Source organism: Carassius carassius, chromosome 17 (assembly GCF_963082965.1).
Source record: "Carassius carassius chromosome 17, fCarCar2.1, whole genome shotgun sequence".
Classification (NCBI taxonomy): Eukaryota; Metazoa; Chordata; class Actinopteri; order Cypriniformes; family Cyprinidae; genus Carassius; species Carassius carassius.
The window spans coordinates 13,715,340-13,729,303 of NC_081771.1; the positions used below are offsets into that span (position 1 = coordinate 13,715,340).

Genomic DNA, 13,964 nt, shown 5'->3' on the forward strand with positions numbered 1-13,964 from the left:
TTTTTTTTCGTGAGTGAAAATGTATTATAACTAATACTGTAGAATAAGCTTTGGCTTTAGATGTAATATATGAAAATTCATTGTTGTTGTTGTTGTTTATGGAGTATGATACACTTAATGTCACCTCATGCAAACTACATGTGCAAACTTTGTTTGATTTTAAACTGATATCACAAAAAAGAATGTAGGATTTAGAAAACTAATAATACAGAGGTTTGACAGACTTGTAATGTCTAGATTAATTTAAATGTTCTAGATGATGTTTACTGCAGCTAAACTTGCTGTGAAATTATTTTTTGTTGGATGTATGGTTAATGTTTTTGCACATTATAGACTTTTTAAAACATCATTAAATGTTTTTGACAAGTGAATATGACGTTGAACTTTTCTTTAAATAATCTTTTTGTATAAGGACACAATATGTTAAAGGCAGTAAAACTGCAGATAATTATGTAAGTTTATAAATATGTCAACGTTTTGGAAAAATACAGTAAGAGTAGGTGCATTTACATATATACCATAATAATACAACATCACAAAGCACATTAAAATATTTACTCCATACATTCAACATTCAACAAAGCTAATACACGTCTGAATACGTTAAGGCAGGTTGGTGAATGTAGCAACAACGCTTACACAATCAAGACAACAGAAGTTATCTGAATGGGTAATATATTCACAAGCTGAGAAAAAAAATACACAACACAACATTAAAAAATCATTAGAGAATAAATACATTTTAGTATATGCTGTATCCATATGTCAGCAAGTACAGTCTTTTGTAACTGGATGCTTTCAAATTCACAGCCCCAAATTCATATTCTATCCACTTATATTTGAAGTTCAGTCAGACGGAGTCAGTCACATGAGCAATTCTATTCACCTATTAAAATATATCAATACTGTGCCTCCAAATCAATGTTAAAATTATTATTCATTAAAAAAAATAGATGTTGTTAATATGAATTAATTTATAATTTATGAATTTATATTTAAAATTAGAACAACAAATAACAAATGTTCGGCAAATAGGTACATCATGTATAGTACATATAGTACATCAAGTCATATAAAGGCTACAATAAGCATATATTTACAAACACTTTTAGCAACTATAAAACAAGATAATATTTCTACCAAACAAGAAACTTTACAGTCTAGTGCTCCAGATGTGTGCACTGCAAAAGGATTCTTAAATAGGCCATTTTCAAAACAGTATTATTCATTATAATACTCAGAACTACTCAAAATACTCATATCAATATGATTAATCATCTTTATCATTTGCATCTACTTTGTAAGTACTCTTTGTACTAAGACAGATTGTGTTTTCATGCATTTTCTAATAAAACATTTACATTATCACTAAAGCCTATGATTTATATAATTGAAACATTTAAACATGGTTTATAATGAATAAAATATCTTGAAAATACCCAGTTTTTAAGAAAAATACTTTGGATGCCCTATTGAAATGTTATATTTATTTATACATACAGGGCCAGTGCACTGTGCAATATGTTGTCTTGAAATACAATTTACAAAATAAGATATTATGTATATGCATTTATGAATATGAAATACCTTTAATTGTCAGCTATTTTATATGTAGAATCTAAAATGAGGTCTATGTTTACTATAAGGCAATTAGCTGTGTGTTCAACATCTATACATCTATGCAATCTCAACTTTCAAGCCAAGCAGACCATACTAGGGAGTGACAAATGTACATTATGGAGAAATTGTTTTTATGATCATGTTTATGAAAGGAGGCAAGTGTTTTTTTTTTTTATGGGTTAAAAGGGGTGAACTGTCCTTTTAGTTTGGTCTCTAATTAGACAGTGGATGTAATTTAAATAAAACTAAACAACATGATTTGTGCTTTTGCATTATGAATAAATAGAGTAATTTCTTATCAGCATCAAGTTGAAAGCTTGTTTCAGTAATGTGTAGAAAAAAATAATATCTTTGAATTGTTTTAGCAAGCATTTTATAACTATCTATAAATACTAAAAAACTAAAATTTTTAATGAATAATTCAATGATTAAATCATCTTTTAGAGCAAGGTTCTTCAAAACTGGCCTTTGTGTCCTTTAACTCCAACTTTAAAGAAACACAGCTAAACCAGGCAATTAAGATCTTCAGGATTACTGACAAATTACAGGCAGGTGGGTCAATCAGGGAGTCAGTCAGAGAGGACAGTGAATCTCACCGAAGGATCAGTTAAGGGGTTTCAAGAAAGAGGGGAAGAGAAACGGGGAATGAGACGAACTGTAAAGATTTCAAATGGATGACACACTGTTGTGGGACTCAGTTAAGGGCAGCTCCTTTGGGCTGGACTTCTCCAAAACTGAGATTTGTGTGACTGTGCTGCTCTCAGTAAACAGGGTTCGTCTTCTCTTACTGTATCTCAAGTAATTTTGTGTCTGCCACTTCCACAGTCTCTTCTTCAGTTCTGCTTGTACCTAAAAACACAAACAAATGCATAAAAAAAAGACTCGGAAACATAAAAAAAACCTTAATTATTCTACACTTTTGACCATTGGTATATGTATTACTATTAGGAAACACTTGTGGCTTACCTCTCCATTGAGAAAACAGTATAACAGAGCCACAACAAAACCCTGAGATACAACGAAACACAGTATAACAGTCAGTCAGTAAGGATGCTTTAACAATTAAATAGGCTACAGCTCAACTGAGTTAAACATATGCAGCTATTAGTTGACATAAATAGTATTAGATTTTATTTACACATTACACATATATTTTACATTAACTCAGTATAGTATATTTACATATTTCCCATACATATGACAGAAATGGTCATATATAATGTGATATCACAAAATATTGTACATCAGGCAATTCCACAAGTCATAAGCATTAGTATTCTGTACATTTCATAGATGCTGGGCTTACACACCTGGAAGGGACCCAGGCCAAGTTCAAGAAAGTGGCGAGCGTTTTCTCCCGTGTTCTCTGGCAGGAAGGCAAAAACCATGTAGTGCATGCCAAACAGAGGGATCAGGAAAAGGGTGGACTTGGCCAGTCTCCTACAAGCATACATGAAGTTCAGCATTACTTCAGATTCATAACAAACAATGAAAGGACATTTTCGAGGGAATGTGTGTGGGAGTAAAAAAAAAAAAAATTGTCATGTTGTTCAAACTTGCAACTTTAAAATGTCAACATGGCAATAACACATTACTTCAGCAGGACGTATCTACAAGATCTAGAAGTATTTGCCAACTTTCTGTGAATCAAACATTTTTTGATTAATTGCTGCCTTTGTTTTGACTGTGCTTTATAATCCTTACATGAAGTGGTTGGTATCACTGTCCCCCATTCCTGGAGACTTCAGCTTCTGCACAAGAATCCGGATCACATTTATGAAGATGAAGAAATTGATCTATAAGAAACAATGAAGGAAACAGCTCATATACTGAACACTACACATCAACATACTGTGGATATATTCAGAAAGAAACAATCAAAATGACTATGGCAAAAGAAAAACATATTTAAGAGCATTACATACCGTCTTAGATAACTTTTTAACTTTACTTTCATATGTTAGAAAATGTCATTTTGATATTGCACAACCATGGCACATGAACAATTCATAATACTGTATATATTTTGCACAATTCTATTGCAACCAATGTTTTTTTCCCTTATATTCAGGATGTAGTCTTATATATTTGATCAAATCTGCTGTACTTTACCAGGAGAGACGCTGTGATTGGTCCTTTGATAATCCACCAGAAGTAAGCAACATCTGTGTCATCCCAGCACCTGCAACATAAGCTTATAATTATTTATGAGAAGACCAGTAACTGCACCTTCACAAACAGTGAAAAAAATGATTTTTCAGTATTTTTCACTACATATCAAAGTATCACACAATACCTTAAAGGGTTTAGAACAATCTGGACTTACCCCCTGTTATCCCAAAAATTCCTGGCTAGAACCCAGATTATCAGTATTAGTGTTGGTAGACCTACAGGATACAGAGAGCAGCAATAACTAAATCAAATTTCATCAAATTGTAAAATGTGTTACTATGCTGACACAAAATCAAGAATAGGCCTAGGTTTTATATATCTTCATATCTACCCAAGTAAAAAAGTAATATATTTAAAATACATTATTTCATACGAAGTATAGTTCAAATCTATTAACACACTGTATCTACTGACATATCACTCAAGACTGATATAAAAATTATAATGAAACATAATTTGGATTATTACTTGTGCACAATGCACAATTCTTAATATTAAGCCTAAACTATGTTTTAATGTCACTGTTGATGAGGACTGAATGATCTTTGAATAATACCAGTCTTTAAATGCAAGATATTTCACTCTAACACAATCTAATCTTCTTCAGTATGTCTTTAGTTGGACTTTAGCACTACTTCCTCACAATTAAAGTATTAAGCATTAAGTACATAATTAGTAGTTCCAATTTAGCAGACTTTATGTATATCAGATTAGTATCCCAGTAGTACAATTGGAGGTATTTTAATAAGCACATAAATATGTAAATGTATATGTACTTTGAATGAAATAAATGTATTTCAAATACATTTTAGTATATTTACTTTTCAACAGGGTAATACTAGGATACATTTTTTTCTATTTTCCAACTCAAGCCTACAGGTGTCACCAATGGTACATAATACAGAATAAGGCCACACTATCATAAACTACACTTTTTTTATGTAGAAAAAAAGGCAATATACTGTTATACATGTAAAAAAAAAAAAAACAAAAAAAAAACCTTTGGACGATAACTGTTCAACAAATTAGTAATATTTCATCATATTATTATAGAACAGAATGTTCTCAAGTATCTTCTATAGTACCCATGCTTACCCCAGCCAATAAGTATGTACCACCAGAAATACTTCTTTTGTGAGACAAAAGTTAGAGCTAGAAGAGTCTGTAGATACATCCCCTCCACCAGCAGCCAGAAGTAGTTAGCCAGGATACTGAACTGGAAGAAAGCTACTGCTGCCTTGCAAGAGGTCTGAAGAGGAAAATATTAAGAATCCAGTATTAGTGCTATAATTGTTCTGTCAAGATGTACTGTACAAAAGAAGATATAGAAGTACACATACTATCTGAGTGGAAAATGCCACAGCATGTAGCAAATTCTAAGACCTATGCATTACAAATAAAAGTGTGATATTGTTGCAGTGCTTAGACGTTTCAACAGTATAATTTTAGGGTGGATAAATTAAGTAGTGCTGATAAGAACAAGCACAAATACCATCACAGAGAAGTGGGAAGAAGAGTGTTAGCTATGTAAGAAGTGGTTTTTGTACTTCAAAGCAGGTGTTTGAGTTCGAGCGGAGGCAGATCTTGAAAAGTGTGCCTTTAAGGCACTGATGAGTCGACTGATACTGAGAGGAGCGGAAAAGTGGATGCAGAAAATGTGAAGCTAGTGTCACTATGCTGACAGAAACTGGTGTGAAGCTTAGAAATTTCTTTACTGTATCAGATAGATGCTGCAGTGTCATACATTGTGACCTAATATGTTTACTGACCACAAGGCTGATTGAGAACATGAGCTCTGACATGTTGAATAGTGAGCATTAGCTTATTGAATGACGTCTATAAAAACCAAATTCTGCATGAGTCTGTGACAGCTGGTGAGCCTCACTGTTGACATGAAGCAGTGGTCCAGATACTCATCGGCAAAGAGAACTGCATCTTTGATGAAGATCGCACTGGCTCGCAAGATGAAGGAGGCAAAGAGATTGATGTGAATGTAATTTCTTGTGCAGTGGAACTTCCTGTTTTGGGCAGAATAACAGAGATTGACAAATTATTCAACAAATTGTCACAGACCTCTTAAAATGTGTTTGGTTGCATGAGCTATGTGAGGATTCTCATTGTACCTGAAGGCTGTAAACACAAAGATGGCAGAGATGAGGGAAATCAGAGAGGTAGCATAACCAGCAGTGTACACCTGCCTGAAAGTGGAATAATATGATGTCTAGAACACAGGGACAAAAATAAAAGAAAAAAATTACAGAATTATTTCCAGAGAATTATCAGTCTTTTATCAAGAGATTTTACAATGACATGACAAGTCTTTTCATTTTGATTTGTGCACTTCAACACATTTTGTTGTCCTTGAGGTTTATTCTTTACAGACAAACACAAAGTGTGCCGATTTGATTTTGTGAACAATTCACACAGAAATGTATTTGGCTTGTTGTTGCATAAATGTGCTTTGACTTGATGCAATAATCTGACGTTAAAAAACTAGGACACATAGGAGTCCATATATTACATTCTTCAAAATAATCAAACTTTTATCCACATAGCTTGCTGAATGCTGTAGGCAGGGAATGACTGAGTACAATGTAAAAAAAAATGCATCTTAATAGACAGGATGAAATACAAACACACAATTGAGAGATCCCTATGAATGCAGATTTTTGGACATAGCTGATTTTAAAAGCAGGTCATTTTATTCTGGGATTTCAGCATATGGAATTAACTATATTTCAGGTGCATATATAACCATTGCTACTTCCCCTGATGCAGGCACAGGTGAAAGTCATTATGAAAATAGAGTTTAAGTGGCAGAGATTAAATTTAGCACTCAGGAGAGAGTATTATGCTCTTGTATGACTGATTCAACTACCGGTAATTGGCTTCACATTAGGAACACGCTCATCTGTTAACCTTGGACTGCTTGTTTGTGTCTGTGTACTGAACATTATCATATCATCTCTCATTTTTCATTCAAAGTACTGTCTCTATTCTCATTACCATATGACTAAAAGAAAATGAAAAAAGAAAAATAATATAAGGGAATTGCTAGGTAGAGGAAAGTTTTTTTACTTTGAAGTGGGTAAGCATTTTTTTATTGGTAATATGCATACAATTTGCTCCCATCAACAAAAGCAAAGTGGTCTTAACCTAGAGAACAAAACTTGATGTTTTCAAAGAAAATGAACAAGTGCAAAAAAGATGAGGAACAAATGAGCGTGACCGTAAACGTTTGTGGCAGACTGTGGGCCTGACAGCGGAGCAAAGAAAGCAAAAGTGCAAAGTCCCTCTGGGCTGTGTTTAGAAAGTAGAGAAATGCTCAACTTTACACAAATAAGAGGCAAAAAAACACAGGAAGGCAGATTTAAGGTGAGGAGAGCTGGTCAGGATTGCTGCTGCTGTAGGTTATGGCTGTTGTTGTAGAATGATTATTGCTACTGCTGCTGCAAAGCAAGTACAGGAACTTGCTAGTTGCTACTGCAAATACATACACAGATACAGGGCTGTAAGTACTTAAGATACACAGTACTGCAGCTGCACAAGTATCATATATAATAACACATAGCAGATCTTTACAGGTGGAGCTGGGGAAGGAGAAGGATTTCAGAGGAACTCTGAAAGCGTGCCGCAAACTGCTCTAGTTGACGCTAACCAGCCTTTTAAATGTAGATGAGCAAGCTCATTGGCTGCGTATGAAACATGAAACAATCAGCTTGTGCCAAGCAGTGTAATGCAGTGAATATCATTAGTTTCATGACAGAACTTGGCATATACAGTTACTATGCCATAAGATTCTCTAAGGATATTTACAATATTGCTTGTAATAAAGTTTTCACCTCGGTTTCTGATTCCACGTCCTCCACAATCTGACAAACATTCTCATAGGATGGGTAGGTTTTTGTCCAGCCACTCTTGGTGCAATTCCTAATTATGAAACCTGCATTAAAATAATGTTAAACACAATGATCAGCATGCAACGTTGTATAGGTTGCATTTTGATACATCAATTGGTAAAGAGAAACTTGTAAAACACCAGACCGCAACAGCTGCTCAATTGGCTGTAACAGATACATCTAGTACTTTTTCCCTTTAATTAGTCACAAAAATTAAGCAGATGTTTAATTTGTTCTATACCACATTTTATACCACATTGTAAAATGCTCTATGAAGCTACTGTAAAAGCTCAATAAATTTAAATCTTAATTACTAAGGATGACACGGTCTCTGCTACAGTAATCCACAGGTCCTTCTCATTACAATTTGACAGTAAAGGGATTATGTTTTTTTTGTCTGCTTGTATCTTTTGTTGCATTGCATGATATTTAGATACTGTATGTGGATAGAGAGGTCAGATGGATCAAACCAATTAGGTTTATACACAGGTTTTATGCATTATCCAGCATAGGACTTACTGTATGTCCTGCAGGTCACAGTATAATGAGATTTTTATTGTATAATGTATTGTATAATGAGCCCCAGTCTATGGTTATAATATAATAGACAGACTTATAAAGAGTATGTGGAATTGCAACAGCAGTCTGTAATTGTTAGTCTGAGGAATCTGAAGACATTTCAGAAGAAAAAAAAAACAAGATCGAAACATTGATTAATCAGCAATCTAATAAAACATGTTTTTTTTTTTTTTTTGTAATTCATCGATGTTACAAACACGCCTGGTTCCACCTCCACACAATCACAGCGCATACCCTCACCTGAATATTAGTCATCACCACCTGCTCCTCATCACCCACTCATCAGCGCTGCACCATAAAAGCCACACACACGCACTTAGTCTTCGTCCGGTCACGTTCGCGACAGGATCATTCCTGTATGCTTACTATTAGGACTAACTACTCTTCTACCCTCTCTCTAAGGATTGCCTTCGAAGATACCGATTCCCCTAATGTGCGTGTGTGTGGTTCACCTACCCTTCCAGAAGTCACTACCTTCCCGGCATGGATCCCAATGCCCATCCACTCCTCACTTCCTGCTCTTCTGCTTGTGTCTTTAATAAATCACTTCATCTGTTACTCCTCTGTCTCCAGTGTGATCCGTAACAGATGACCGGACCAGCACCGAGAGACACAAGCATGAGCCTCACGGATCCCTTCCAAGACCTTGTGGATGCACTCCGTCAGACACTCATGTCAACACCTGCATCCCCACCACCAGCGAGCACTTCCGCCGATCCCGTCATCTCTCCTTCACCTGCCGTGCAGGCCAGTCCCATGGCCAGGCCGGCGCCCTACTCTGGTTCGGCGGAGGAATGCAGCGGTTTCCTGCTTCAGTGTTCACTGGTCCTGGAGATGCAACCGCTCTCGTATCCAACGGACCGCTCTAAGGTAGCATTCATCATTTCCCAATTGCAAGGCAAAGCATTACTGTGGGCAGATTCGCTCTGGACCCAAAATAACCCAGTGATTCAGTCATATTCTAGCTTCATCGAACACTTCCGCGAAGTTTTCGCCAGACCTGCCTGGGATTCCTCGATAGGTGAGAGGCTGTACAATTTAAAACAAGGGAAATTGTCTGTCAATGAATATGCCTTGCAGTTCAGAACCCTGGCGGCCTCCAGTGGTTGGAACGAACAAGCCTTGCTAACGACCTACCGCCAAGGACTGGAACCCAGAGTGCGGTTGCATCTCGCTGCATACAAGGATACCATCGGCCTCGAGCGATTCATCCAGCTGTCCATCCGCTTCGCCACTCGTATGCAGTCATGCTTAGAAGAGCACCAGGGCCAAGCGCAGTCCTCCACACCGCTTTGCCGACCAGAGAACGTCAGCTCCCCAGAACCAGCCCACGAACCCATGATAGTGGACTCTTACTGCCTCACTATGGCGGAGCGTCAGAGACGGCTGGCCCAGAACCTGTGTCTGTACTGTGCAGCTCTGGGGCATACCATTGCTGTGTGCCCCGTCCGTCCTCCTCGTCCTATGGTGAGTGCCATTCTCCCTTCACGATACCAGATGAAACCACTCACCACTGTTGTGACACTTACTGCTGATGATGTATCTCTTCCAGTTTCCGCCCTCCTCGATTCTGGGTCAGCCGGCAACTTCATCTCCGGCGCCCTCTGCCGTCAGCTCAGGCTCCCAACCACGGCCATGCCGGCCGCTTACCAGATCCACACAATCACCGGCAGGCCGTTCAGCAATAAATATGTACGTCACTGTGTGGGTCCCATTTCCCTCCAGACTGGACTCCTACATCATGAGGAAATCCATCTGCTGGTTCTGGAGGACTCCACCGCTGACGTAATCCTAGGGCACCCATGGTTGGAGCAGCATAACCCAGTGATCTCCTGGAAGACCGGAGAAATCCTGAAGTGGGGCGAAGCTTGCTTTCAATCATGTATCTCCGGCTGCCCTGTTCCCTTGGACCATCCCCCTGAACCGCTACCAGTTTACTCCACTTCCATTGAAAGCCCTGTCGAGAACCAATCCATCTCCATTCCCCAGTGCTACGCCCCCTTCAGCGATGTCTTCTGCCCTAAGCGGGCCTCCAAGCTGCCTCCACACCGGCCGTGGGACTGTGCCATAGATCTGCTGCCGGGTGAACCAGTGCCAAGGGGACGGATATATCCCCTATCCGTTCCCGAGGAGAAGGCCATGGAGGACTACATCAAGGAGGCGCTGGCACAAGGATACATCCGCCCATCTACCTCCCCTGCTGCGTCCAGCTTCTTCTTCTTGGCCAAGAAGGATGGAGGTTTGCGGCCATGCATTGATTATAGATCCTTAAATAAGGTAACTCAGAAGTTCCGGTATCCACTTCCCCTCGTCCCAGCGGCCCTGGAACATCTCCGTGGTGCCACTGTATTCACCAAGTTGGACCTCTGCAGCGCATATAACCTCATCCGGATACGTGAGGGGGACGAGTGGAAGACCGCCTTCATCACCCCTACCGGCCATTACGAGTACTGCGTGATGCCATATGGGCTTGTGAATGCCCCCTCCGTATTCCAGGATTTCATACACGAGGTGCTCCGGGATTTCCTCCACCAGTTCTTCCTAGTTTACATTGATGACATCCTGATATACTTCCGGAGCCTGGCAGAACATCAGCGCTACGTTGCGGAGGTCCTGCAACGCCTGAGGGACTACCAGCTCTACCTGAAAGCAGAGAAGTGTTCTTTCCATCAACCCTCAGTGCAGTTCCTTGGGTATACCATCGACCGCAGTGGCATCCGGATGGACGAGGGGAAGGTGAGCGCATTCAGGGACTGGCCCACTCCAACCACTATTAAGGAACTACAACGATTCCTGGGCTTCGCCAACTTTTATAGACGATTCATTCAGAATTTTAGTACTATCACCAGCCCTCTAACCAACCTCCTTCGCCAGAAGCCCAAATCTCTGTCTTGGACTCCTGCTGCCACCGAGGCCTTCCAGGCCCTCAAGCAAGCCTTCACGACCGCCCCACTCCTTGTACATCCAGACCCCGATCTGCCATTCATTGTGGAAGTGGACGCCTCTACCACCGGAGTGGGAGCGGTCCTTTCACAGCAGCAGGGGACTCCCAGCCACCTCCATCCATTTGCCTTCTTCTCCAGGAAACTCAACCCGGCGGAGGTAAACTATGACATCGGGAATAGGGAGTTACTTGCCATCAAACTTGCCATCTACCATCTGGCAAACTTCATCCTCTGCCCGTTCCCAATCGTCCGTGGTCACACCTAGGGGTGGATTTTATCACGGACCTTCCACCCTCTGACAATAACACATGTATACTAGTAACTGTGGATCGATTTTCTAAAGCTTGTCATCTTCTTCCTCTGAAGGGCCTACCCACTGCCATGGAAACGGCAGAACTGATGTTTAACCAAGTCTTCAGGTACTTCGGCATCCCAGAAGACATCGTGTCAGATCGGGGCCCCCAGTTCATCTCCCGGGTATGGAGAGCGTTTCACTCCCTCCTAGGTGTGGCCATCAGCCTGTCCTCCGGCTACCACCCGCAATCGAACGGGCAGACGGAGAGGAAGGTCAAGGAGATCGGACGCTTCCTCCGTACCTTCTGTCACGGCCACCAGAACTCCTGGAACCAGTTCCTGGGGTGGGCCGAGTACGCACAGAACTCCCTCCGTCAGCCCACCACCGGACTCACACCCTCGGCTACCAGCCACCTCTATTCCCCTGGTCTGGAGAGCCCTCGGATGTTCCCGCAGTCGACTACTGGTTCCAGGAGAGCGAGAGGGTCTGGGACACGGCTCATCACCAGCTTCAACGGGCGCTTCGCAGACGCAGGACGACAGCCGACCTTCGCCGGTCCGAGGCCCCCCAATACCAACCCGGTCAGAAGGTTTGGCTGTCTACCCGGGACATCCGCCTGCGTCTACCCTGCCGCAAGCTTAGTCCCAGATTCATTGGCCCGTTCACCATCACCCAACAGATAAATCCGGTCACTTATAAACTCCAGCTTCCCCCTGAGTACCGGATTCACTCTACATTTCATGTATCACTCCTGAAATCTCACCATCCCTCTGTTTCTCCCTCCACAGAACCTGGCGAGACAGAAGCCCCCCCTCCTCTCCTCCTAGATGATGGCGCAGCTTATTCAGTCAAGGACATCCTAGACTCCCGGCGGCGTGGTGGGCAGCTGGAATACCTTGTGGACTGGGAAGGATACGGTCCAGAGGAATGTTCCTGGGTCCCACGCAACGACATCTTGGATCCCGCCTTAATAGAAACCTTCCATGCCAGTCACCCCAACCGACCAGCTCCCAGGGGAAGAGGACGCCCACCACGTCGTTGGGGTTCCCGGCCCTCAGGAGCGGGCCCTGGGGAGGGGGGTACTGTTACAAACACGCCAGGTTCCACCTCCACACAATCACAGCGCACACCCTCACCTGAATATTAGTCATCACCACCTGCTCCTCATCACCCACTCATCAGCGCTGCACCATAAAAGCCACACACACGCACTCAGTCTTTGTCCGGTCACGTTCGCGACAGGATCATTCCTGTATGCTTACTATTAGGACTAACTCCTCTTCTACCCTCTCTCTAAGGATTGCCTTCGAAGATACCGATTCCCCTAAAGTGCGTGTGTGTGGTTCACCTACCCTTCCAGAAGTCACTACCTTCCCGGCACGGATCCCAACGCCCATCCACTCCTCACTTCCTGCTCCTCTGCTTGTGTCTTTAATAAATCACTTCATCTGTTACTCCTCTGTCTCCAGTGTGATCCGTAACAATCGAATCATTCACTCAATAAATATTGATTCATTTAGGAACAAAACCATTACTGTGTGTTGCTCCGAAATGCAGTTTATGCTTTGTTCTGTTTCAGAAGGAGAATACACAAACTACCTTGCAGTATTGTTTCAAACAAAACAAGATGTTACTGAATATTTCCTGATATATTGTTCTTAAAAAAGCAACATATCATTGAAAGTTATGCTGCTGTCTACCTGAACCACAGCCCTGAAAAACGACACTCTCTTTGACCAAACCTCTTAAAGGGGTCATATGACGTTGCTAAAAAGAACATGCCCCGCTTTTCTGAAATGCATAGATTTTTACAAAGCTCATCGTTCGGAAAAGTGAGGTGTGCTCTGATTGGCCATATATCCAGTGTTTTGTGATTGGCTGAATGCCTCAAGTGTCTGATGGAAATAGTACGCCCCTCAGCATACTGTGATGTCCCGGTGCGACGAGACAAAACCAATAAAACCCATTACAAACGAGGCATTTGTTGCATCCAGTTGGGACATAATTATGGATTGTAATTATACTCTTATATCTTTTTACTATATATATATATGCACATTTATTTCTACTCAAAATTTAGGGAAACTACATAAGGACGCTCAAGAGGGAGGAATGAAGTATACTATGTGTGTGTTTTCAGTTCAAGTATATCTAGTCATGTCTTTTACTACTTTTTTGGTCATGTTTCGACATTTGTTGTGTATGTCATGTAATTGCCCCATAGTCTTATATTCAAGCCCTCATGTTTGCCACATTTCTCTGACACCGCGACTCAGTTTTACAGCCGTTACTTCTAGTTCCCAAGAAGGATGGCGGGCTGCGCCCTATCCTCGATTTAAGACATCTGAACCGTGCCCTCATGAGACGGCGCTTCAGAATGATCACGTTGAAACAAATCCTCTCACAAATACGCTCAGGGGATTGGTTCTTTTCGCTGGATCTGAAAGAATCTTA

The 13,964-nt window shown here is 40.9% G+C and overlaps 1 protein-coding gene across 1 annotated transcript in view; it reads right to left on the reverse strand.

Annotated features, from left to right (window-relative positions):
* Positions 1 to 2,061: 2,061 nt before the first annotated feature.
* LOC132161147 (vasoactive intestinal polypeptide receptor 1-like) overlaps positions 2,062 to 13,964 on the reverse strand; it is a 36,744-nt gene continuing 24,841 nt past the window's right edge. Inside the window, exons 4-13 of the mRNA XM_059570966.1 lie at positions 7,635 to 7,735; positions 5,916 to 6,013; positions 5,678 to 5,810; positions 4,888 to 5,041; positions 3,947 to 4,007; positions 3,733 to 3,802; positions 3,325 to 3,416; positions 2,931 to 3,060; positions 2,587 to 2,628; positions 2,062 to 2,469 (exon numbers count right to left, since the gene is read on the reverse strand). Of these exons, the coding sequence (XP_059426949.1) occupies positions 2,287 to 2,469; positions 2,587 to 2,628; positions 2,931 to 3,060; positions 3,325 to 3,416; positions 3,733 to 3,802; positions 3,947 to 4,007; positions 4,888 to 5,041; positions 5,678 to 5,810; positions 5,916 to 6,013; positions 7,635 to 7,735 (1,064 nt within the window). The 3' untranslated portion in view covers positions 2,062 to 2,286. The remainder of the gene's footprint in view (positions 2,470 to 2,586; positions 2,629 to 2,930; positions 3,061 to 3,324; positions 3,417 to 3,732; positions 3,803 to 3,946; positions 4,008 to 4,887; positions 5,042 to 5,677; positions 5,811 to 5,915; positions 6,014 to 7,634; positions 7,736 to 13,964) is intronic.